This window comes from Lutjanus erythropterus, chromosome 11, assembly GCF_056507025.1.
Source record: "Lutjanus erythropterus isolate fLutEry1 chromosome 11, fLutEry1.hap2, whole genome shotgun sequence".
NCBI lineage: Eukaryota > Metazoa > Chordata > Actinopteri > Lutjaniformes > Lutjanidae > Lutjanus > Lutjanus erythropterus.
In genome coordinates, this window is record NC_139327.1 from 23884305 (window position 1) to 23911461 (window position 27157).

The 27157-nt window shown below is 39.9% G+C and overlaps 2 protein-coding genes across 5 annotated transcripts in view; one reads left to right on the forward strand and one right to left on the reverse strand.

The window, feature by feature from the left end:
* The first annotated feature begins 292 nt into the window (after nt 1-292).
* On the forward strand, nt 293-17615 carry afap1l1b (actin filament associated protein 1-like 1b). Of its 2 annotated transcripts, XM_084729733.1 has the most exons (19): nt 293-347; nt 785-913; nt 3918-3998; nt 4781-4866; nt 4945-5062; nt 5176-5265; nt 5387-5598; nt 6629-6808; nt 6942-7034; nt 7646-7757; nt 9615-9770; nt 11541-11755; nt 11943-12088; nt 12216-12297; nt 14748-14856; nt 15037-15204; nt 15301-15467; nt 16466-16591; nt 16690-17615. In XM_084729733.1, exons 1-19 carry the CDS (start codon nt 308-310, stop codon nt 16714-16716), a joined length of 2337 nt encoding a protein of 778 aa, XP_084585859.1. In that variant the 5' UTR covers nt 293-307; the 3' UTR covers nt 16717-17615. The 2 variants fall into 2 exon arrangements, with proteins under 2 accessions (XP_084585859.1, XP_084585858.1); XM_084729732.1 differs by having other exon boundaries at nt 4781-5062.
* A 1336-nt stretch (nt 17616-18951) lies between these two features.
* The window catches only part of LOC146319133 (fibroblast growth factor 13-like), a 31414-nt gene continuing 23208 nt past the window's right edge, over nt 18952-27157 (reverse strand). For all 3 annotated transcript variants that reach the window (XM_084729735.1, XM_084729736.1, XM_084729734.1), the window contains exons 3-5: nt 26698-26801; nt 25178-25376; nt 18952-20272 (exon numbers count right to left, since the gene is read on the reverse strand). In XM_084729735.1, coding sequence (XP_084585861.1) covers nt 20133-20272; nt 25178-25376; nt 26698-26801 — 443 coding nt within the window. In that variant the 3' untranslated portion in view covers nt 18952-20132. The remainder of the gene's footprint in view (nt 20273-25177; nt 25377-26697; nt 26802-27157) is intronic.

The window sequence follows — 27157 nt, forward strand, 5'->3', positions numbered from 1 at the left end:
GTGCCCTATATCCAGTATTTAATTAAAGGTCAGTCGATTACACTACAGAAGAGGAGATTTTCCTGTCAAATCTCTCAGACACCTCTTATGAATGAATGATCAACTGAATGAATTAACTCAGCGCTGCAGGCAGTTTGGTTACCGTATCCTATTACATCTCTAGTGGAACTACACATTTTCTTCTTTACTTTGGCTCCATTTCCTTTAGGGAAGGAAGCTTCCTGTCCCCTCCTCCTCACCTCCTTTTCTCTCTGACTCTCTCCCCCCTCCTCCTCCTCCCCGTTGTCGTCCTCTGTTTGACGGCAGGATGTGTGAGAGTGTGGCAGAGCTTTTGGAACAATGTCAAGGTCAACAAAGCACACACACACACACACACACACACATAGACACACAGGATGTCAGTGAACACAATTATTTTTTAAAGAAAGCTTGAAATGTCCAAACTGAAAGTAGGGAACAGACAAAAAAGATGGACAAAATGAACAGAGTGATATGTTGGATGGATGTTAAATATCTCCTCTCTGTCAGCTGTTGCAACAGGCGGTGAGCTGAGTTCCAAACTGACTTCATGCCCCTCGTGTACTTGCCAGTTTAGCTCACACTTGCCTGTATGGCCTTGCATGCGTGTGACATTTGATGCACTTGGTGTAATAGCATAAGCATTTTAGCCATGTTAAGAGTCTGCAGCGCGGGATTTCCCATAATGACATGATGCCATCAAATATTTTACTGTCATTCTGCAAACCCAAATAACATGTTCTTGTGTATTATTTGTGGTTTTCAGTGGTGATGGAGCGACTTGTGAACGAGCTAGGCTCTCTGTTGAAGATGCTGGACCATGAGACGGTTAGTCCTGCCACCGCTGACAAGATGGCCTCCATACGCAACATCCTGGACTCGCTGCAGCTGTCAGGTACAGAATTAAGTTGCAGATGCATGAGGCTGTTTATATAACACCTCTCTGCTCTATATTTCTCATCTTAATGGTGTCATTAGCTGCCGTGATGTGACTAAGCCCTTTAAACTTTTATTTACTTTTTTACTTTTTATTAATTGCACATTGCTAATATTTATTTTTGGTGCGTAATAGTGATATTCTTGTACAAGGTAGGTAAGAACAAAACAAACTAATGTTAGAAGTCTATCACAGACCTCAATGCAAAATTTTAAAATTGGTTCCCAAGCTGGCAACCAGGCATCAATTTTAGGTTGCCGAAAACAAAAATGTGGTTGCCATTTTTGGTCATCTTAAATTTTGAGTAAATAAAATAATATACATCGGCTTAATAATGAAAATGTGACCTAAAAGAATAAAAAAAAAAAAAAAAGTTTATTACAATAAACAAATAAAAATGTGAAGTGTCATAACCGTGTCATGACACCTGTTATGAATGTGAGGGTGTCTTTATGAAGTGTGATTTGGTTAATTGTCTAATTTTTATGCAATTTTGACATAGTTTGAGACGTCTTTGTTATGACAACTTGACATTAACCAAGACAACACAACCCACCAAAGTCTTTACTATGGCAACTTCACATTGTCTAATTTAAAGAAACTGTTTAGTTTTATGTTTTAACATTTAATGTCATCTTTATGACAAGTCCAAATGGTAAAGTTCAGGAAATTATTCAAGACACTGTTACAAAAGTATTTGATAATGTAATAAAATTTAATGACAGTTTAAGACAAGTCCAAAATGTACCAATTTACTTGTGGTCAAGGAAAATATTCATGACACACTTGAACCACATATGACAGTATACGCTATGTTAAAACTTAATGCTAAACAGTTTCATGACAAAGACATCGACTTAATTAAAGTCAAGGTATAATAATGAAGACGTTTCAAACGATGTCAACGTTTGAACTAAAAATGACATAAATGACTAACTGGCACTTAATGACAACAATCAAACATTCATAGAAACTCCTCATGTTCATGACACGTCACGTCGTTATGGTAGTGTAATGACAGTCTTATGCACACCCCTTCAAATAAATAAAGCGTTAACCGAAATTATCAGTTAACCATCTATTCTTGGAAAACAAAATACCAGTCGGGCAGCTGGTGTCACGTTCTTCACAGATCCCCCAAAAATAAATCCAGTAAGTCACTGGTTGCTTGTTCATCTGTTCTCTCCCTTTCAAATGTGATCAATTTGCACATTTGTGCAAGTTAGTTGAACATTTCGCCTCCTAGTCAAACAGCTTGATTTACTTTGTCAGTCTTTCCTCACCAGATGCTTGTGAGTACAGGAGTAAACACACCAATGCACACACAGCGTTGTCTGGTTCTGACTATAACAGGAATATTTAAATACCACTGATGCAACAAATATTTAAAAAAATATTTATTTTGGGGGTTATGTGTTGTTGTTTGCCCCATTGCCCAAAAGCCAAGGATTAGTTGCCAGTATCTCAAAATGATTGTCACTGGCCCAAATATGTTCCATACAAAATTTTACAAATAAAAGTGGTGCATAGAGTTTATATCATGCCATGCAGATTACAGAAAATTGATCAGTCAGTGATTTCCTCTTAGTGTCCATTAGTCTGCCTCTTAGGTGCAAGGATAGAAAATACCCAGTCAAAGCATACACACCACATTATTGCTATAGCTTTTATATCAGTTAATTATTACAATGAATTGGAAATAACACAAACCAGACTGTTTTGATATAGATAAAAGATTTAATGGATTTATTATCAGTGGAATGAGCAGCTTCATGACCACAGAGATGATGGACCCTGGATCTCTGCGAAAAATGGTTCATGACTGAACTTTACTTCCCCTTTTATCTGTTATGTCCTGTTTGATTTTGTATTTCTGTGATGTGTCAATGCTGTGTCACTGTCTAACAGTATGTGCTCTATATGTAGTTAGTCAGCGTCTTGTCCTCTGTCATATGTCAGTTCAAAAAAAGATTGGCAACCTGGCAACTGTTACTGTTGAGGCCTGTAACAGAGAAATGTAAGTTATAGTGTCAACTGTGGTACCAGTATAACTGAGACTGGGGACTTTGATTTGTCTAATGGAATTTGACTGAGCGTGTTTGCGGTTGTTCAGCTGCAGCCTGCTCCACATTAATTCAGTTTGACGCTTGAAGCAGTTCAACCGAAGCATTTCCGAGTTGAGCAATTTGGTCAAGGTCACTACAACAGTGTTTATAGAGGACAGAGCGTTTCTTTCGTACTCGTCTTTATGCAGCGGGGCAGCCTTCCTGTCATGAGCCGGCCACACTGCAACTGCACAGCGCTGCACAGGATGCGGTGCAGTGATTGTAGTTAGAAACATGCAACACAATGCTGAGGTGTTTACAGTAGATCCCTGTTTGTCTGGCAGAATACAGGATGTCGGAGAGGTTAAAAGGATTGAGCTAAGAGGATCATGAAATCTGAAGTTTAAAGAGGATGATGAGAGGAGGTCAAAGAAAGGAGAAAAGCAAAACATCCTGATACTAACACATCCTCACATTTGTTTGAATGGACTCAGGCTGCCCTGCCTCACTCTTCAGGGTTTTACACTTATTCCAGGGTTTTAGCATATTCCACATCAATTTGGCTTTTTTACAGCCAAATATTTGGAGATTTATTTCTCACACTGATTCTAAAACACTTCCAGAAAGTCTGGGAGGTTTGGCAAACTTTAACACGCTTTTTATGACTTCACTTATCTTTGTTCTTCTGGTACAAAGATTTACAAGCTTCAAACTGCATTCCCTTTCTGTCTCCCGTGCAATTTATTTGTCTAAAAAGACAGATTGTTTTAGTATTAATACTCACTGAGCCCTCACTTGCCTCTTTGCTGTGTCTCAGTACAGTCTGGTAATCCTGACTCTCCTGACCTTAGCAGAGACCACAGTCCTAACCCCCGACTTTGATCCTGTTTCTAACCTTTAATTTATCTTTTCCACAGTCAATGGATCAGACGTCTACATGAACAGCTGTCTCTATGGCAACGGCACAAGTTTTGTAGAGTCTCTATTTGAGGATTTTGGTCAGTATATCTTCAAAGCACCTTCAAACCAGATCATTTTTATAAAGTCTTATGTAGAAATGATCATTATTGTTTTTTTCCAATCACCGTATCATGTGTACCATCATGTACAGAACAATAACACTGTGTTGCACCAACAAAGAAATTTAATCTAAGGTTATAGCTCGTAAAAGTTTAGCAAAACAAAGTTTAAAATGGCTACATCCAGATTTAAGATTAAGCAGCGCTCTGTTTAAAAAAGAAAAAAACTTTAAAAACTAATCTCAGTTTAGTAAATCCAAGTGTGATAATGTAAAGAAGTTAAGTAGTTTAATCAGTGTGGAGAGACTTGTTTACCCAAATTAAAATGAATTTGAGTGCTGTCGGGTCTAGCAAGTATAAAAGAGGGAAAACTATTACAGCTACCTAAAAAGTTAGAAAGTTATGTTGTTTGTTAGCTGGATAAAAAGTTAACTAAATGTTTCCTTGTTTTTGAGCTATTTAGAAAGTTAACAAAACATGGCATTGCTTGTTAGCTAGCTAAAAAGTTAAAGCAAACAGCATTGTTTGCTAGATAGCTAAAAAGACAGTTAGTATTTTTCTTGTTAGAAAAACTTGCTGGCCAAATTATCAAGATTGAGTGAAAGATTGAAGACCTGCTTAAACTACAAAAAAACAAACTGAGGTTTAAATCTAATCTTCCTTAATTTTAATTTAAATTAATCCTTGTTGGTGCATCCCGTCCTAAAATTCAATTATAGCTATATATTATCTTTCATATTAATCCTTTGTTGTTCCATCAGACTGTGATTTGCACATGCTCAGTGCATCTCCAGTGGAGCAGAAAGAGCACAAAGAGGAAGAGGAGAAGACTCATCCTAATAAATCTGTAAGTCGTCTATGGTATCTACACATCAGTCCATTTCTCGTCCTTGTAGCTAAAACTTTGGTTCAACTTTCACCTCAGACGCCGACCGACACGCCCCCTCCCCTGCCCACCACCCCCCTGCCTGATGACTACTACGAAGAGGCTGTTCCTCTGGATCCTGGATCCACCCCGCAGTACTTCACCACCAATATGAACAGTTCAGTACACACACAAACTCAGAAACGACATGCGTGAATAGTTATAAGCAACTGATTTTTCTCTCTCGTGTGTGTTTTATCTCATCTCAACTCTTCTGCTCCTCCTCTGTAGCGTCCAGGAACTCTGTGGAGGATGCCTACTACGAAGATGCAGACAATAACTACCCCACCACCAGGATGAACGGACCTCCCAAAAACTCCTGTGAGTTTGCCCTCTCTTCTTAGCGGTTAAATTCTACAAATATAAAAAGAGGCATTTTCTGATTCTAAAATATTGTAATTCATGACAAAAAAAAAATCACTATGTTATTTTTGATGCTCAGACAACGACTCCGATGCTCTGAGCAGCTCCTACGAGTCTTACGAAGAAGAGGAAGAGGAAGCCAAAGGGCGGGACCAGCCACAGAGGTGGACAGCTGAGGAGAGCCCAGACGGACCTGTTAGAGACTGTCGCATCTGTGCATTCCTGCTGCGAAAGAAACGTTTCGGCCAGTGGGCAAAACAGCTCGTCGTCGTTCGAGACAATAAACTGCAGGTAAATAGAGTTGGAGAAAAAAGTATGCACATCCAAAAAAAAAAAAAACTTCAACAGGTGCTGGAAAAACAAGAGACATCATGGCAAAGAATTCTCAAATTGTATTTTTTTTAAATATATTGTTGTTGTTTAACATTTCATTAAATCTTAGACATCACATTATCTGTATACATGATGCAAAGTGATGACAATCTACAACAGGTGACTGAACTGGAAAGAGAATCACCTGCAACATCAGTGTTATGAGCCGCCTCAAAGTTCAGTTCACAGAGATTAAAATCAACTAGTTCATTTGCATAGTTCACAATTTTGCATTCTAAGTAAGTTCACAGTCCTAAAAATGAACTACTACTGAAATCTCACACCTAATGAGGGAGAGCTTTTTGAGAGTTTTCCTTTCTAAATTTGAGTGATCACTGACTTAATCTACTAATCTACTAATCTACTACTAATCTACTACTACTACAACGTACACAATGAGAGTCTTCTGCTGGAGACGCAGCAGACATTCCTGGACGCTATGGACTCTGTCTCAGCTTAGTAGAATAACTGACTTGTTGAAATGAATTTTATTTGTTCATCATATGAAGAATTGTAAAATATTTCTTCTATAAGGCTGTTCAGTCAGACAGTAACAGATCAAAGGAAGTCAACTTGACATTTCATCCTCATAGCTGTAGCAAAGGTGAAGCTGCATGCGACATACGCACTTTATATTATGTTCATTATAATGCTGACATACATCGGGTATTGCCTTCTGTTCTTAGGATAGAAAATGACTCGTTTTTCTGGAAAAATATTAATCTGTACTCCTCACCACATCGTATCATCTAACATTACTCAGGCTCACATTTTGTGTTCCCCAAATGTTCAACCCAAGTCTGCGCCCATGGCTATAACGCTACAGCTTTAATTTAATAAGACAAATGGTTTTCTTCTGGGATGGTAACCTTACAACATTCCTAGAAAATTTTCAAATGGAACATTTTTATATCAAAGTGAAATAACTTCAAATGTCTCTCTTTTGCAGTGCTTTAAGAGCATCAAAGAGAGCACTCCGCACACAGAGCTCCCTCTGAATCTGTGCAATGTCATCTACGTCCCGAAGGAAGGTCGGAAAAAGAGACACGAGCTGCGCTTCTCGTTGCCTGGAGGCGAAGCTCTTGTCCTCGCCGTTCAGAGTAAAGAGCAGGCCCAGCGATGGCTCAAGGTACCTTTCTGCATTGTATCAGAGGGCTGGTGCTGAGAGAGTCAAAACTGAGGGAAGACACTGTGGGGGGGGCATGGCTGAGGGGAGAACATAAGGGATTTTTGAAGTGAAAGTGTTGTGTTTCTGGATCCAGGTGGTGCAAGATGTTGGCAGTCAATGTAGCAACACTGAAGGACTAGACGGATCCACTTCACCTATTATACAGAGGAAGCTGGAGCTCGACAAGGTGTGTGTCAGCCTATTTATCTACAGTATTTTCTTTATGTTTTCGCATGTGCATGTCATAAAATTTGCTCAGAAATCAGCCACAAGTTTCTTGATTTTTGTGTCCAAATGAGGGCTCTCTGTGCCTTTCACTGTCTCTGAGCTTTACTTTAATTTGGTGCATTTCGTTCTGAATCTATACTCTAGTTTTTACATTTAAGTGTCTGTTGCTGACATCACCTCTCTCAGCCCACGCATGACACAACTGTTCCTTTGGCTTCTAGCTACAAGCAGTGAGTGAGGTGACATTATTGTGGTTGCTGAGCTGGCCAGTTTTTCAAAGAGCTTCATACCCTCAGAGGAGTTTTGGCACACAGCTGCAGAGGCCGACTAGCTGAATGCATGGTGACATGGCAGTTGCAGCCCATGTTGCCAGAATAGTTTTAAAAATACATAAAGTCAATAAACTATATTTAAAGAAACATCTGTGTCACTTTTGTGGACATGATTTTCTTCAGTTACAAGATGGAAAGGTTTGTTAAAACAGGACAGATATATGTGTTAATATGTAAAATGTTCTTTCCTTTAATGAGGAAATAGAAGTAATAAAGGTTTTTATTTTTTCACTGCCAGGTGCTGCAGTGTGACCGACAGGCGTCAGACTCGGACAGCGGGCCAACAGCGGACAGAGCAGACAGTCAGTCCGTTTCACAGGGACCAGGACGAGACACCACTGACACGCTGAGTAGGTTTACCTACATGAGCTGGCAATTGTTGGTTAAGTTGAAATTACTGAGTGTTTTTTTGTTTTTTTGTTTCAACAAAACAAGGTGGAGGATACAGCAGACGATTATTACATACGGTATCAGTGATTATAGCACACAACATTAGGTCTCAGATTAAATTGTACAAAAGTAACCTCCTACATTATCTTCATACATGACAACATTAGCTTTTCAGTTGCTTCACTCTTTTATTTATCAAGTAGTGTGGTTGCGTTCACACAAGCTACATTTTCCCAAGCATTTCTGAAGCAGCCTTAAATAAAACTGCTAAGGATCAGTAAGTGACACCTCCGTCTGTCACTGGAGCTGTCTCGTACTACTTAAATTACTTTTGCCATGTTGCTGTAGCTTAGCTTGCTACATTTCTCTGAGGGGTATCTTCAGTGTAGTGAAGCTTCATTTAATGTATAGTAATTGGTGGCTTAGCTCACTAAACTTTCCAAGTAGCTTATCCAACACTGGTCTCTTGTGCACTTGCTTTAATGGGCCGTACTTTGCTGACTGTCGGGCACAGAAGTTGACTACATGCACCATTTAGCAGTTAATCTGTTGGTTTGTGAGGAAGTGTTTTGAAGGGATGCTGTAAATTCTTTGACAATCTTTGAAACTGTTGAAAAGTTTATCATTGTCATTTTACATATCCATGACAGTTATTGCTTTAAGCGTAATACAGATGTTGAAGTCTGTCCACAATGTTTCTATAGATGGCATAGAGACATTGTGGAGCGCTGTGGGATTTTTCCCCTCCACCTCCACCTCTCTCATCCACATTGTTAGATCAGGAGGAGGAGGATAAAATGAATAAATTAAATTAAATCTGAGCTGCGTTCATTGGAAATGCAAACATTTTCCAGCTGGAACCTAAACACACACCACCCACTATGACACTAGCTACCCACCAGCTAACAGTCAAGTCCAGGAAATGATGGGCGGGGTTACCTAGCACTCAAAATCACATGTGATTGGATATATTTATGTATCCTCACCAAGTTCAAAATGATAAGAATTTAATGTTTTTGATGTTTTACACAAAGTGACAGAGAGTGAGCGCTGATTAAATTTCATGGTCATTTTTGAAGTTTATATCAATGAGGAAAGACTAAATAATGCAAACATTTTGTGTTTTTAATAAAATCTTACAATGTTAAAGATACATTTTTTTCACTCACACACAAACACGCACACGCACACGCACACGCACACGCACACACACACGCGCCCTTTCAAGAGTCTGATCAAAAGGACGTACGCTATTTTTGTTTATCTATCCACAAAATCAGGAAGGATAAAGCAGGGGATCCATGATGTCGGGTCAGAATGTGGGTCAAACGCAGTCGTGTTGTTTCAGTGCTGTTACAGCCTGTTTACTGACCGAGCGGCTCTGAACCTAAAGAGACATGAGAGAGAGGGAAAGACAGGAAGTGAGGCGCGGACAGATATGACATCCTTCCTGTCCTCTTCCTGCGATTGTCTCCCACTGACATCATAGGAAGTAGGCTGGACGGAGCGCTGCAGCACCTGGTACAGGCAGTATGAACACATGAACACGCCCCAGGGATATGCTGAATAAATAAATGAAATACAACATACTATTATATTATTCTAACAGTACAATCAGTCCAGGTGGTTTTTTCACAAAAAAGTGTTTGTTTTTTTCACAAGAATGTTCGTCACGTAAAACCTTTATTCTCTTCCACTTTTCAAAACATTTTTCTGTTTTAAAATAAGCGATTAAAAATGTATTTTTTGAATTAGACAGTTCTATTGACACTGTTATGTAACATGGCCCAGTCTGAGCAGGGTATGTTTGATTTCAGACAGGGGGAAACGGGGAGCGTTCTCTGAGCTGACGGGGTCGATGAGCCGAGCAGCAGGGAAGAAGATCAATCGGATCATCACTTTCTCCAAACGGAAACCTCCTTTACCTGGAGAGCCTCCCTCGTCTTCCGGTCACCATGACAACCCACGCTGTGGTGAGGACACACATTGATCAAAGGAGCTACTGTATTTGGTTGATCGACTGGCTGGTTGGCTACTGTAGTTTGTGGACTGGTTATTTAAGTGATTGATTTATGATTATTTGCCAAAGTATTTGGAGTTTTGCATTTATGTGAGAAAGTGAAGGAGAAGTTTGGTTAGAAATAAGATGATGCCTGTGATATATATAACTCAAAATCATAAGAAAAGAGGCAGTAAGGGTGCTGTAAAATTATTGTACATATTTCATAATTCAAAATTGAATTCTGCTGAATTGCCTTAGTATTTATAATTTTTATTTACACTTGGAAAAAACAGCCTCTTTGACGTGCGCCAAGTTTGTATCATGTAAAAGAAAACTAAACATCATCTATTGCATGTAGGTAGTGTTGAAATATGAAAAGTAGTGCAGTTTTTGTAACGCCATCAACTGTTAGTATTTTGAAAGTCGCTATGCTGTGATTGACTGTCTGTTCCTATTGGACAGAAAACACGGGCCAAGGTTTTGGAAGAATGATTCAATACTGTGTCGTGTTTTAAGCATTTAGAAATTCAGAGCAGGTATTTAATGAACGAAATGTGGTTTTGAGCAGACTTTAGAAAAATTATCATAAGTATAGATAAATATTGTTAGCAATCATTAAAAAAAACTATAAAACAACAAAAAAATATATATAAACAACACTTAAGTAACAACTAATCACTTGATTAAAGCAGATACATTTGTACTGTTGCTGTAATTAACCAAAGAAAATCTCGGTCAACTGAAATTCTACCTAGTCCTCAACAAATCAATTCAATATGCATGTTATCTTTAAATCAGCCACATTGCACTGAGTGAACTCAGCCTAAATAGGTGCTAATCCAAGTTGCACATTTTTGCCGAGCAGATGAATTCCTGCAGTTTGACCATTTCTTTGTCACACGTAGCTGCTACATCTTTACCTTCAGGACATGTTTATTGAGTAAATTTATATACGCAGCAAATCACACACACACAGGATCACAGAGCAGAAATCCTGCCTCCTTTGAACAACAAAGCTAAGGCTAGCTGAGCTAATGTAGCCCTGCAGGATAAACAATATACAACTCTTGTCATTTAGTTTGTTTCAAATGAGGCTAAATGTTCACACAGTTTCTCTTGACCGTCCCTCAGTATTACAACATTTGTGCAAAATTGTCACCGTCTGTGAGAACAGCCACATTAGCAGCATGCTAACACCAAAATCAACAGGATAACCTACAACATAAACAGTAAAACAACATTAAACATGGCAAAAGTTACAACTTTTAAGTTGCTTATAACGCTACAGATCCATCACTGAGCTTGAACCGTTACAGGCCTTCATTGAAAAAGCAGTCCGGCAGAGTAAAATCGACACGCATGCTGTTGTCAAAAATAGACATTTTATCCACTCAGCTCTTCTGTCTTCTGAGGCTGGGGGCCGATGAAGCAATTTGTGCTGCTAATTTGATGTGGAATCAATTAGTCAAGAGCTGAGTAAATGTTCAGTAAATAGACTGTAACTCAAAGATAAAATACATCAGGTATGTGTATGTCCCACTGTGCAAAAATATTTTTTTATTAAAGTAAAACCAGTGACCGTCCAGCCAATGACAGTTTGGTTGGAAAAGAGCAAAACAACCAACCAAAATCTTTTCCTATAACTTAACTTACTTTAAAGTAAAAACACAGGGTTCATTTTTGACTGAGTGACTTGACTCCAGTCACGTCGCCATCACATTCCTCTTCTTTATCTTCACAGGGTACCTCAGTGTGTGTCTGAGCGGCTCGTGGAAGGAGCGCTGGTGCGTCGTGCGAGGTGGAAGTTTGTACCTACAGAAGGAACCCGGCGACCAGCGGCCGCCGGTCATCGTGGTGCCGCTCAAAGGTGCAGAGGTGGTGACGGGTGGCCTCGGCCCCAAACATCCCTTCTCCTTCTGCATCCTGCAGGCAGGCACCGAACTAGCGTCTTTAGAGGTACTATAACTATACTTTGGTATAAAAACATTTCTAACTGTCAGAGGAGATTTATTGCAGGCAGACTGGTTTGTTCTCATGACTGTTTTCATATGCGTGGACACAGATGAGACAGCTAACATGTGCACAGAGATGACACACCTACATTTTTCTGGTTTCTGTGTGTTTGTGTGTCTGCGTGCATCAGGCCAGCTGCTCAGAGGACCTGGGCCGCTGGCTGGGTGTGTTGTTTGCAGAGACCGGCAGCGCCACTCTCCCCGAGGAGCTGCACTACGACTACATCGACGTGGATACGCTCACTGACATACGGCACGCGGCCAGGCACTCCTTCCTGTGAGTCACTTCCTACAGTATATGTTTGTGTGTTTCTGCTTGTATTCATCTGGAGTTTTTCTGTCTCATATTATGGCTTTTATCCTGAAATACATCTGTCTGTGTCTCTCTGTTTTTTCCCTCTCAGATGGGCCACTACCACTGCTGCTTCCTCCAGCAGTGCCTCGACAGACTCCAGAACATATGACGAGGTCTATGAGAGTGTTTCGGTGAGCAAACGTCATGTGAACCAGTGATACAATACAATGTCATTAAACTTGAAGACTCTTTAAACTTTCTGAGCTTTAAAGGGATAGTTCAGATTATTTTAAGTAGGGTGGTATGAGGTACTTATCGAGTCAGTAGTCAGTGTATTACCTACGGTAGATGGAGGTCGACACGCCCCGTAGTTTGGAGAAGCAGCAGGAGAACCAGCATGGAAGCCACGCAATGCACTGCTTTGGAAAAAAAGATTCATCCAAAATTAGACCAGTTTAAGTGTACACTATATTTAGAATATTTTCACTGCTTCACCTTGCTGTCAGACGGCCTTTTCTGATGGGAAACTGTTGTTATATAAGCCATATGTTGCTCTCTTCAAAGCAACCAGACTCCTTAAACAAAAAATAGTAGTTTTACCTCACAGAACAGGGAGTTGCTGGATTATGGTCACCTCAGACAGTAAATTTGTCTTATAATTTTGGTAAATCCAGACTAAACCTTTGAAACACTAAAGTCACACAATAACACAAACAAACTAACAGATCAAGGCGGTGTTCAGCACAGTCGACCACATCATATTACTAGACCGACTGGAAAACTGGGTGGGACTTTCTGGCACAGAACTAAACTGTTTGAATCCTACTTAAATGACAGGGACTACGTTGTATCTATAGATAAATTACACATTACACATCAGGCCATGGGAAGAGTTAAACCGTGTACTGAGGCACTGATCATGTTGACGGTGATGATGCTGATGATGATGTTTAGAACGATGTTGGTAATGTTAATGATCATGATGTATTTCGAGGTCTACGTTGTTTGATGTTGGAGATTGTGTCTTGATGGTGAGAGGCTGATCATGTAATGAACTTGTTGGGTCACAATGCACATTTTGTGTATTTTATATTGCCGCTACTCATTCAGTTTACAGTCTTTTTTTTTTTAAGATGTGGCTTTGTTTACATTGCAAAAGCTCCGCTCCCTAAATGATTTTTCTGCATCTATAAATGCTCTTTTATGTCTTTATCTTTTTCCAGTTGCCCTTAATAACCTAATAAAAACAACCTGAGAGTTCCCCAAGGGTCCACTCTGGGACCTCTTCTGTTCAATATTGACATGGTTCCACAAGCAAAACAACATAAAATGTTACCATAATTATGCACATTACACACACAAATTTATATAACCATATCGCCAGGAGACTATAATCCAAAACAAGCACTCAGCAGTTGCGGTGAGCAAATCAACAATCATATGTGCCAGAATTTTCTTCAATAAACAAAGAGAAAATTGAAGTGTTTTTGGATCCGAGGAAGAATGATGTTGGTAATGTGAAAAACCACAAACCAAACCAGAAATCTTGGTATGGTCAAGGACTCACAACTGAATTACTGAATATGAAGAACTAAAGAACTTAATGTCTCAGCATGATTTGAAAAAACTTGTCCATCCATTTGTCTTCAGTCGACTTGGCTACTGTAACACTGTCTTTGAATGTTTGTCTGAAAAACAATCAGACAGCTGCAGCCGATTCAGAAGGCTGCCGCTCGTGTCCTCACTAGACCGAAAAACACATCACTCCAGTTCTGAGGTCTTTACTCCGGCTTCCTGTCTGCCAAAGAACTGATTTGAAAATATTGCTGTTGGTGTTTAAAGCACTGATTTCTGCTACATTACGAACCATCCAGACCTCTCAGGTCATCTGGGTTTGCTCTCTGTCCCCAAAGTCAAAACTAAATTTAATGCACCACGTATCTGGAACAAAGACAGAAAACTGCAGGAGTGCTGCAGCTCCCAGTTCAAAAGTCCCATCAGAAAAGTCCGTCTGACAGCAGGATAAAGCTGTGAAAATATTCTAAATATAGTGTACACTTACTTACTCATATTGATTTTTTTGGTTGGATGCTGAAAGTACATTTTGCTGTTGACCCTGTCCTCAGCAGTACCTTGCTCAGCTTCCTACACCAGCACTCCCTCCTGCTACATCTCCAGACTGGGAGCATGCCGACCTCCATCTACTGTAGTTAATACACTGACTATCGATAAGTACCTCATATAACCCCGCTTCAAATCACCCAAACTATCCCTTTAATCTGCCTCTACTTCCTGTTATGTTCAGTTGCAATTTATATAAAATGACCTAAAATTATTATGAGAGTCTGCCTCTATTCTTCTGCTGTAGCACATGTTTGAATTTGTGGATGGATGTTAAACATCAGCTAAGTGATGAAATTACATATAATTCCCAACTCATTTAGATTTGTCTTGATTCTATATAGAACAGAGACATTTGTGCTCTGAGGATGATTTTGGTTTATTTATTCTCAATCATTTTGTATTTTATTTCACTTTAGTCACCATTACTATTATTTTATCTTACCGTTATTTTCTCTGCACTCTGCTTTTTGATTATGTTAGTTAAATGATGAAAATAAAAAAAATGTACTTCCTACAGGAGGTGGATGTGGAGAGCAGGGCTGGACAGGTGAGACGTCATGCCTCCTTCTCCAGCAGGGACTCTGAAAAAACGGAGCAACAGGCCGCCGTTAAGAGACACGCCTCCAGTAAGTGTCCTTTCATACATAAAAATGAGATGATTCATATGAAGATTTTTCTGTTGCTCCCTTCTTGACATGAAAAAGCTGTTACATCAGGCTTCTTCTGGTCACCACTGTGGCGAAAACTAGAAGTTTCTCACCATAAATCTGCACCGTCTACTTATATTGCTCCCCGTGTTCTGTTAGATGTAAATCAGTATGGACGGTATGGGAAGACGCGTGCAGAAGAGGACGCCAGGCGGTACCTGACCCAGAAAGAAGAGCTGGAGAAGCAAAAGGAAGAGCTCAGAAATGAGCTGATTTCCCTCCGCAGGGAGAAGAGGGAGGTGAAGGAGGAGATGAAGAGCGTCACAGGTCAGAGACAAATCACACATGCAGCACTGTTTAGACTTCAGCTTAGTAGCAGCGCTGACTATGAGTGTGTGTCTGTGTGTGTCTGTGTGTGTGCAGGTCATGGTGTGGAACAGCGGTTAGCCAAGCTGGAGACGCTGTGTAAACAGAAAGAGGAGGAGAGGGTGGAGCTGGAGCTCAGACTGACAGAGGTCAAAGAAAACCTGAAGAAATCACTGGCTAGAGGAGCACTGGGTCCGCCCACTGACACCAAGATCAGCGTCAAGGTAGAGACGCTCTCCTGCATAATTCCTCTTCATTAAGAAATGTATCCTGTCATTTGTAGCCGGCCATATAGCATAGACATACAATGGCTTTGCATCTTAATGAATTCATGAATTGAACTTAAGACCCTAAATTGGCCCTGTTCTCTGGTAGAACCAGCAGTGTTGTTATGTGTCAGATCTGTGTCCCATCACTGGAGTTTTTGCTTATTATTGTATTATTTCAGAGTTTCCTTGCTTTGAAATAGTTTGACATTCTGGGATATATGCTTATTCACCTTCTAGCTGACAGTTAGATGAGAAGATTTGTGTCTGTGTGCTAAATACGAAGCTACAGCCTGCAACCAATTAGCATAGCATAATGATTGGAAACCGCTAGTTTGGCTCTGTCCAAAGATAAAACAAAATCTGCCTACCAGCATTTCCAAAGCCTCCCTAATTAACTCGTTTCATCTTGTCTGTTTAAAACCAAAGCCTGAAAACATCAAGTTGCTGATTTACAGGGAGTTATGTGCTGGACTGTTTCTTACCTGTGGGCAGTGACCTCTCCTCTGGTTGCCAGGCAACCTTACAATAATGACAAGGCTCCAAGGAAACGAAAAAAAAAAGGAAGGACCATTACATCCCAGTGCTCTGCTTGGTGCCAGACTTTGGTGCCAGCTCTACTGAAGCCTATGGGAGCAGCACTGAGAAGAACACTAAAACACAACATATCTGTGTTGTTTAACCTTTGATGAGGAAATGCCTCTAAAAACTGAAACACAAAGAATTCTGACTGATTTTTCCAAATATGTGCATTCATTTATTTCCTTTTGGTATCCAAAACTGATTACAGGCATCCTTTGCAGGACTCATATCGAGTACAATTAAAATGTTGACCGTGGCAAATTTTAAAACAATGCAACTGAAGTGCTCCTCGATATTTCCCAAAATGTTAAACTTTAGCTTTAAATGAACAAAATCTGACCTTTGTGTTTTTGTCTGTGTATGTGTGCATGCAGGCACAGGGCAGTAAGGTTGAAAAAGTTTACAATGAGACCGTGCCGGTGAACTCTGCATCTGAGCTTCGTAAACGCCCTCCGTCTCTTTATGCCTCCTCCAAGGGGAACGTCATGCAGAAAGCAAAGGTAAGGTTGTGTGTGTGTGTGTGTGTGTGTGTGTTTGTGTGTGTGACAAGGACAGACAGAAATATTTTCCTCACCTTGTGCTGTGTCCTGGTTTTCAGGAGTGGGAGTCAAAGAAGGCGACCTAGACTGAACGCTGACAAATCGACCGATGGATTCACGGAGAGAAAAACCTGAGCTGTGACAGAAAAGAGGTGTAAAAGAAGAAACAGATGAAGAGCAAGATATCTGGCACTGAGAAGAAGATGAAGAGGAAGAAGAGGAGGAGAGGGAGGGGGAAGAGGACAGACTGTGACATAATCTTCCCTCCTCTTATCTGTAAAGAAAAAGAGGAAAGTTTGCAAGTACAGGCAGCGTGTCGCTGTCTCAGCCGCTGTAAATATGTCAGACTTGACTGATGTACCAGCACAGTATTAATGTGGATCACTATGAACATGAAATATATATTGTTTGTGTGGGTTTGCATGTGTGTTTACATTTGCACAGGGCTGCAGAAAGTGAAAATGTGATTTTTTTTTTTTCATAGAGATGCATAGCAAAGGGAGAGTGTGGTTCATCGACACTGTGAGTTCAGAGTTACATGCAAGACGTCCTACCTACAGAACACCCACTGATTTTATTCCTTTTATACAGGATACTTGTCAATGTAAAATGAAAAACTAAAGTAAAGAAAGTATTATTATTACATTAAGTTATCTTTATTAGTTAGAGAAGTATCCCACATCTTGCGAGGTTATTAGGAAAACATATTGAGTATGACACTGTTCCTGAAACCAATGAGTAAATGTTTATTATTGCAATGTGAAACTATTGGTTTTTAATCATTATATGTGTATTTTTCATATTTGTCTTATGCACTTTATCTTGTTGTATTTTGTGATACACAAATGTCTCGGATATTAGCTTTAGCGCCCCATTTATTAGCAGAATTATTTGAGGATAAATGCCTGTGTCTGCTTTCCCTGTTCATCACAGAGATATGAACAAACACACACATGTTGGAGTAAAAGATGACTTTATCAAGAAACTTTGTCTACTGGACTGTTTAATTTTGCTTCTCTTTTAAAGACTTTATGTTTCATACATTCTCCATGCTTCATTAAATTTCCTGGAGCATTTTTCAAAGTCATTTCAAGTTTGCTGTAAGAAACCGACGTCAGAATCATAACTCTGAACTACAAGCGCCATCTAGTGGTTGATGGGGTGTGGCCTGAGTCAGTGTTTCTCAACCCTGGTCCTCAAGTACCCTGGAGCAGGGAAACATCTAAAACATGCAGGGCAGGGGTACTTGAGGGTACTTAATTTTTTTAATTATTATTATTATTTTATTTTATTTTTTTTTTCAGGTACGAGCAGCTCACCCACCTCTTTTTTTATGTGCAGCACTGTGGGAGAGAATACATGAAAAAATCAAGTGTTTTTCAGCATGTATACTGACTACTTTTTAGTAAACTTTAATATGGTCTGCCAGTGTGGACACATTATATTTTCCAAACCTGCTCAGAAGCTCTAAAATAACATGAGGGAGAAAAGTTCTGCTCCATTGCCGGTATGAATTTAAATACAAGCATACTTGAGAAATTAAAGGGTCAATTCACCCAGAGAGAAAAAAAATTAAAAACAATTAAAATTTGAAACAGATAAAAAGCCATTTTTTAAAATAACTAAACAAACAGTTACATTGATACTCCTTTTACTGCACAATAATAATTATTGAAACAGCCCAGCACCAGTTTGATATTCCCTGGTGTGCAAAATTAAAAAAAACACCAAAAAAAACACCAATAAAGAAACATATCAAATTTCAGTTTTTCTGTTTTTGCAAATTAACCACTCATTTATTCCTAGTGGAACATACTTTTGAAATACATGCAAACAGTGTGTATTGGTCAATGGGTCAAATCAACTTACCTTTACAAAAACAGCAAGAGAAAATGTTTATCTCCTATTTTCAATGTAAGTCATCAATAAAAATCAAAAAATGTATCAGTTAAACCACGATTATCTAAACTGGCAACCTGGTGAGAAGAGTAACTTAGTTTGGTACACAGTAGAACAGTTTCGTCATGTTATGGCTGCTATTGGGTTCCAGTGGTATAAAGTCTCGCTATTTATAATAAAAAAAATATCTATCAAAATATTCAGTATATATTTAATAATTCTAATTAAGAATGTCATTTTTTCAAATGTAATCTGGGTCCATTATAGTTACTTGTTTTTGTAATCTGATTACATAATCCTGATTACATGTAATCTGTTATTACCCAGTGATGTCTCTAATATTGTACGCTAAACTTAAAACATTTCAACATTACATCAACCGAGGTGAAAAACTCAACAAAATAAGACGAGAGTCTAGTAACTTCTTTAGAAAGAGTTTATTTAGTGCATTTCTAGTTTGTCCACAGCAGGAACCAAAATAGTAAGTTAATCTGTGCTCCCATTGGTTAAACTGGTTCTGGTCCAACACCATTGGTCCACTCATGTTCTGGTGCAATACTATTGGTCCAGTAGTGTTCCGACACCCTCACATTGGTTCACTAGTGTTCTGGTAATGACACTATTGGCTCACTAGTGTTCTCTTTTTGGTCAGGAACACGTAAGACCAGAAAAAAAGGACCTTCAGCATGCTGCTACTGAGCAGAGGTCCACAAGCTTCCATGCAACAACAAACAAACAAACAAACAAACAGCAAGGGACGACAACAACGAACGGAAAGATAAACAACAGCATTGCTTGTAAGAAGTAAGCATGGAAGCATATACAGTAAACCTTATTTTAACCTGCTAAAGCCCTCAGGAGGTTTGTCTGATATACAACAGATCTTAAAAAGGTAAAATCCCCCCCCAGACACATGCGTGCGCACACACACTCGCTCTCACTTGCCCACACACGCAACACTCCTACTGCAAGCACAGCGTGTACTTGACCACTCACACACGCACACACACACAGGCGCACCTGCATGCAAACAAGTGATCAGTCCAAGTGTACAAGGAATACGTTCATCGGTTTAAAAATATGACTTAACCCCATGAGCTCTGTGTAAACATAGCGTACGGTAGGATAGATAAGGACTTTCTTCCTTCCTTTGTCACTCTTTAACTTTCTTGTCTTTTCACTGCAGTAACTTAGTTAATACTTGGACTCTTTGGTTCTCTGTAACAGTCTGTTTATCTGACTATGTGACTGACTGACTCTTTTCTTCCTCTCCCTCCCTCCCTGGTTCTCTCTGGTTATGATACAGCGGGAAGAGTGGTCACGGGAAGAGATTCACAGGTCCTGTCTCTCTGCAGACCAGAGCCAGACGGGTTGATTGTCCTTGATTTATTTACATCACAGTCAGTCACAGTGGGCTCCGTTAAGTGGAAGAACACATTCCTGTCCTCCTTCATCTTCTCCTCCTCCTCCTCCTCCCCCTCACCAGCCTGATGTGTGGGCATGTCGGCCTGAGATCTGTGTATGTGTGTGTGTGTATGTGTTTGTGCGGGTGTGTGTCTGTGAGTGTATGTGTGTGTGTGTGTGAGGTGTGAGGGGTGGTGGGCTAGGATAAGTCATTGTTGCTGGGCGACTTCCCTCCACCGTTAAGTAGAGCCGAAGCGCTGCGACTCTTGGTCGGTGTGCCGCTGCCTGACCGGGAGAGTTCTGTCAGGTCGTGGAGGGACGGCTCCCTATACATGGCCACTGCAAACACACGCGCGCACACACATACACACATACACACACAAACAAGACAAGGTAGGAATTATTTATTAGTCCACATGAAACAGAAAGCAGAGTGCTATTTGCCTCCACATATTGATGTGCTTCCTGTAGAAATGTGCAGCGAGGGAGGGACTTGTTGCGGAGGGCTGAATGAGCTTCAACACAACATCTCCCAAGACACACAGCTACAGGGCTCTCTGTGAACACGGGGAGACTGCAATCTAACACTGCTTCAAAGAACAAATACACTACAAAGATGATTTCTCTGCTGGGTTTGGCTTGCCTCGAGACTGAGTTTGCCAACTGAGCTGTGCAGCTAACCAAGCTAACAGCAATTAGCTGCTAGCCACTTTTGCAGCAAGTAAAGCACTCAGGATGCTGAGCACAGCTCTGCTGCCCGCCAGCGGCGGCTAAGTTAGCAGAAACTCTGAGCCAGAGTTGAAGCTAAGCAGCTGGAGGACATAAGAGGGACAACCAAAAAGAATTTTTTCCATAAAATACGATCCAGCTTCACCCAAGTCAGTGAACTGAGTCATTAAGTTGTGTTATTGCACAAGTTATAACATTGTGTTTTTTGTGCAGTAACGTTAATCAGTGAGGCCCGGCTCCCAGCCCATTGTACGCTGCATGTAGCAAATGTTGGTTGTTAAAGCCATCCACTGTAAAATGACCTGGCTTTTGTGCTCTGGGCCCCTAAAAGTTGAAGAAAAATGGACAGATGATATCACGATATTATGAGCTGAAATTGGTTGGTTCTAGCTCATGTAAGCATGTGTCATATTTTATTTTACAGCGGAAAAACAATGAACCAATTTTCCATGATTCTGATATAAAAATACAAAGAATTTTTTTTCCTGGCATATACTGTGAGTTATCTGCACAATATGACTGAGGATGTGATCTAAAAGGGTTAAAAGGGCATTTTTCATTTAATCTAGACTTTAAGTGAGATAACTCAAATATTTTTTGTCACATTAGTTGAAATTATATCACTATATCCTGACAGTAGTATATGAGACAGATACTATGTGAAAAACTCAGGTTCCTAATAGCATTTGCAAGTATCCACAATGCCTGAACGAAAAACAACCAATCAGAGCCAGGAGTATCTAACATAGGACCGAGTCGACCTGCAAATGAGACTCAACAGCTATCTTTCTCCAGAATCTCCACCCGAGCTTTAAGGTTCCCCTCCAGACGTTCTACTCTGCTATGATTAATATTTTGTTTGATATGGTCTTCCTACATGAAAAGTAGAGATTCTGGACCAGAAGAGGAGTTTGTTGTTCACCAAAATCAGCGACTAACAGACGTATCAGTGGCTGATACATCTAATGCTAACTCTGCTCTGCGCTGGATGTTTCAGGTGTCACTGCCTGCAATTGATCTACATTGATTCGATCGATTTGTTACGTACCAAATCTAGCTTGCTCAGGTACATCTGAATCTCAGATTTTCAGGACGTGTACAGCTATGTCTTCCTTCAGAACATGAATGTGAAAATACCTATCTAGTGACAAATGTGCACAGACACAAGTCAGTATAGTCAAGGTCAGACATTTTGGGCAACATAAACATAAGAAAAAAATATTTGTGAGTGGATTAAACTATTAAGTTGGTGGTCTTACTGATATCGTGTTAGGGAATTCCTGCAATGCTAAGCTAAGTTTTAGGCTGTACTGTAATGATTTATAAAAACATGAGTGCCCTTATGGAAAAGATACAGATGCATTTGACCAATTATTTGTGTTTTATCTGGAATTTATGTCAGTTAAATCAGATATAAGATCTTCAGTAAAAATGTGTACATTTGTACATTAATGACAGTCAGTCCACATGCAGTATCCTAACTTATGTGAGTTGGGCAACTATTAGTGAAACTAAAATCTTGCAAGTATTGTTTAAAAACTTTAAAAGATTTAGCCTACAAGATGTCCCACACATGAGACATACAAATTAAAAAAAATATATGTTTATATAACTGAGACATGCTTGAATATTGAATGAAAACCACAGACATGGAGAGTCCCAGTGGCTCACCTATTAAAGTGGGAAAAATCATTCATCATTGCCATTGAATTTACTTATAAATGAGACATGAAATATTCACTTAATTCTTAGATTTATGTATGTGAGAAAAATGCAAAAGTGGCTATTATCATGGGTAAATCATAGTCTCATAAGATATCAAATGCATGTAAAACATAAATATTTACTAAATTTAAATTCTTTTTTTTCTATTTGTTTCCCATATGGGTAATGATGGTCTCTAAAAATAAACAATGATAAACAAACAAATTATGCTTTCAGTAAAGTATTGATTTGTTTTTCTTTAAACCTGCAATAGCTGGGTTTTTTTGTTGGTTTTTTGAGGCAGCGGGAACAAGGTGTAATGCAACATTAACATAAATCACCTTTAAACTTGCAAGTCTGTAAGCAAATAGCCTATTTACACACACAGCAGGTGTGAAACAACATTAGCATTCATTTGGAGTCGTGTCGGTGTCCATCTGATGAATGTAAGTCCGATATTCGCTCTGCTTTCAGCTTCTTTCTTTTCTCTTTCTAACTTCTTACGGAAACATCTGATGTTCTACCTTGTTCACCAGCTCGTCACTAACTGTGTGTGTCTGCTGGGCAGGTGGTGTACAGTGGGGCTGTTAGAGCCCGTTCACTGAAAACAGCTGCTACTTGACAGGGTCCTACATGAACAGACTAAGTTAGAATTTTAGTTATTTGACATTAGAGACAGCAGCATTTGATTTTTGTCTGGCTGGTTTGTCTGGTTTGAAATGGGGTTGTATGAGCTTCTAATGCATAGTCAGTGTATTAGCTACAGTAGATACCAGTCAGTATGCCGCGTGAGTACTGGTGTTGAAAGCTAAACAATGCGCTGCTGTGGACAGGGTCAGGCAGCAATAAAAGGTATTTAAGCCTCTTAAAATGTCCACTTAAAAAAAAAAAATCAATATCAGTTTAAGTTGGAGTTGCTGGTCTACCGCTGCCTCGATCTGTCAGTTTGTTTCTATTATTGTGTGACTTTGGCGAATCCAAACTAACCTTTTATAACTCCAGAGCCACGCAACAACACAAACAAACTAACAGATTGAGGCAGTGCTAGACCAACAACTCATATGTTCTGTGAGGTAAAATTACTGTTTTTGGCAGTGAAGTGTGGTTGGTTTGAGGAGAGCAATATATGGCTTATATAACGGCAGTTTCCCATTAGAAAAATTACGTTTAAAAGTTTAAAATAGTCTTAATATAGCAGACCTTTTGTGTACATTGCTTAACTTCCTACACCGAGACCCCTTCTTCAACCCGTGTGCCTGCTGACTGCCATTTACTGTAGATACAACACCGACTATAGACCTCACACAACCCCGCTTCCAATAATCTGAACCGTCCCTTAGAGGAAATTAACACTCTGAGTCAATGTCTGATGACAGTGGTTGATTGTTTGCTGCTGTTGCCAAGGCGATGCCAGTGTCAGTCAAATCTGATCAAAGCACGCCCGCAGAGTCCTGATGAAGCAGATTAGTTTTTGAATGTTGAACTTATTAAACAATAATTAAGGATGTTTTTTCCAAACATTAACTTCGACTGTTGCTTATTTAATCATGAATATTTAAGGAACCCCTCCAGTCACATTATAAAAGGCTGGAAAACCTATTTTCTTCATCAGCCTCCTGCTATGAAAGGTGGGTTCCTTCATTAACCCACTATTTTCTGCCAAAGTTGGCGAAACGGGACATCACGGATTTCCTTTAACCAATCAGTCTCGAAATACCTGAATCAAAATGTGCTGACAGTTTTGGTGGCATTTGTTTATGCTGTCAATCAAAGATGATCAAATCTCACCTACTGCACACAGTCCTGATGAGTCATATTAGCTGTGTTTATGGATGTTAAAGGGGGACTCCACTGAATTTGCACGTCAAAGTCTACAGGTCTTGGCTGAGCACTACTACTCGGACGATTTCGATACAATCACAATAACTGCGATTCAGTATTATGATTTATTGAAATTTTTGCTTGCCACAGGAAAAAGTTGAATCAGACACTTCTAGAGATTATACATCATAAGTCATAGCATCATTGCTATACTGCATATAAAAGTGGTAATTAAAATACTTTTTAAAACAAATCTAGCTAGTGCCAACAAGAACATTATAAATAAAATAAGATGTTAGGCAAAATTAATCAAGCCCCTGAAAACCACACAGAGTCTATACATTAACAGTCTTCACATATGAAGTAGACTTTGAAACCTGTCCTTTCAAAAACCAGTCTCAAGCAGGACTCGACTGTCAATCATGACACAAACACAGTTTTTATGGCATCAAATAACTGATTAAAACCAAACTCACGAGAAAAATAAACACTTGAACGATAAGAACTACCCAAAATGACAGAAATCTTTGAAAAACAATTATTTGACATGTACTTTGATGTTTTAATTTGGCCCATGTCCTGTTGATTGACAATGGGGAGGCAGGATTTGTGACCTGTACTGCAGCCAGCCACTAGGAGGCGATCAAGATGCTTTGGCTTCACTTTTTTGAGGAGCCCTCATATTGTCTGTTGCTATCAAACTAATGGACACATCACTAATTATTTAGCATTATATTAATTTTAATCTGGAAAAAATAATTGTAATACCTGGGAGAATCAATTTTTTCCCACCGCTACTATTAACTGTCTTGTGAAATACTGTCAGGATATTGTGCCACTTTCAGCAAATATGACAAAAAGCTGTTTTTTGTATAAAGTTACCAGCTACTTTAAAGTTGTTTAAGTTAAGAAATATCTATACATTTGCAGAACAAAAGTCCACTTCAGTTTGATTTAAACTTTAGTCTGTTGCTGTACTGCTGGTCTTACCTTTCAGTGGTTTCGGTATGAAGTGTGCGGCGGCCTTGTTCTTCTTGACGTGGTTCCCCTTCATGATTCCACCCTCCTTGTTGAGTCCCAGGTACCAGGCCCGACCTGAGGCCTGCTGCCGGTACAGCATGGAGGAATAGGTGACGTAGTAGTTCTCAAACACAGACTCCTTGAACTTACACTCCGGGGTAAAATGTTCCTGGGGGGGGGGAGTGTGACAGATATTAGAACAAATCATGACAGAGAGAAAACAAGACGGTGATTAAGTAGACATGGAGAGGTGGCGCGGGCGTCAGCTGCACAGAAGGAGCCGAGTCACACAGAAGGCATGAGTTTGTAATGGCAACTCCATTAAAAAGTGTTCAATCATTTCTCCATACTGCCATCAGTGTTTTCATCCATCAGTTAGTCGGCCCTTTGAATCATTATCTCGGCCGGGCTGTAGTCTCCGAGAACAAACTGCACCAACTTAGGACAGCTGACATTTGCATTTCCTTATTCCTGCATCTCCATAGCAACCGGCTACTCCCTTGAATACCAACCAGCCCGCTGAGAGAAAGATGGTGCCCAGGTTGCCGGGGGAAACGGAAAGATACAGAAAGAGTGCTTCTTCTCTCTGTCACCCATTAATCTTGTATGAATTTTGATTAAGTCTTGAGCATGTGTAATCTCCAAACAGATTCAGTAGGAACAGACAAATGTGATATGCGAGTGTGTATTTATATAGATTTTGTGTGTTTGTGTTTGTATTCTGCATTTAATATCAGGGGAGAAGATGAAATGAGCGATATCAGTGTTATGACTGAAACCCGGACAGGACCGGACATGATGGGTCAGATACTGTGGTGGCATACGTGCCTGCACAGGCGTAGCACTCGCAGCAAGAAGGCTGTTATTACACCGAGGTGTTAGTTTTCATCTTTTGGTCTCGTTGCAGCCTTGTTTAGATTGCCGGTGTTATTTTTGTTGATTCTTTTTTGTTATTGCATCCACACCACCCACCATCTCCGCTCAAGAGCTAAAGTGAGGCACTTAATGCACTGCACTGCAGCCAGCATTGCCTTCTGACCCGTCTCAGAGAAATATATGCACAGCGGTGGATGTATGTGTAAATCTATCTGGGCAAAGCATAAAAACAAATTTCAGGAGCCGTGTGTAAATGGACACAAAGTAATCATCCTATCAAAGCATGACTGAAGGCGGATAAACAAAAGCAGGCTGGAGGATGATCTGAAATCAATCCTGAGAAGCCACAATATCAGTAGACAGATAAGGGAGGCTCAGACACTGGATTATAGCACCGAGTGGCAGCTGACTCACGAGGCAACACTGTAGTTAAAGTATTGATGTGATGATAGGATGATAATGAGACTGGTCACACTGAAAGCTGCTGCTTCATTACTCAACCTGACCCAAAGAGGAGATTTTAGCCTCTAATGGTGTGTAATAATGATGATGATGATGATGACGATGATGATGGTGGTGGTGGTGGTGTGTGTCTGTGAGTGTGAGCAACCTACAGAGGTGTAGAGAAAGCCTTCGTTGTTCATTGCCAGATAGAGTTTGGTCTGGACGCCCTGGATGGCCACCACACGAAGCCCCACTGGGATCAGGTTGAACACAGCTACATACGCACAAACACACACACACACACACACACACACACACACACACACACAATAAACAGACAAGCACACACACAGCAAACAAACAGGCGCTCACACAGGGAACACAGAGGGAAACAGAGAGAAAAATCCTCATCAATATCAATGTAGCATCTGGTATGATGACACCTCCATTTTGCCACAGAGAAGCTATTTTACAAGGTCAGTCAGGCGCTAAGGCTACTGAATTACACTAATGATTTAGCTTCTGATACTAAGCGTGGGATGAAAAGGCTGAGAATTATGAAAAGACATAACAAAGCAAGGTTTGGTTTACATGTGACAGTGCAAAGACCGCTTTCAACAGAAAAGCCAC

Coding starts and splice junctions, on each gene's coding strand:
- afap1l1b (XM_084729732.1), top strand. CDS start 308: ATGTGTGAGAGTGTGGCAGAGCTTTTGGAACAATGTCAAG. Junction 5,599..6,628: donor TTCGAGACAATAAACTGCAG/GTAAATAGAGTT, acceptor TCTCTTTTGCAG/TGCTTTAAGAGCATCAAAGA. Junction 15,468..16,465: donor ACACCAAGATCAGCGTCAAG/GTAGAGACGCTC, acceptor GTGTGCATGCAG/GCACAGGGCAGTAAGGTTGA.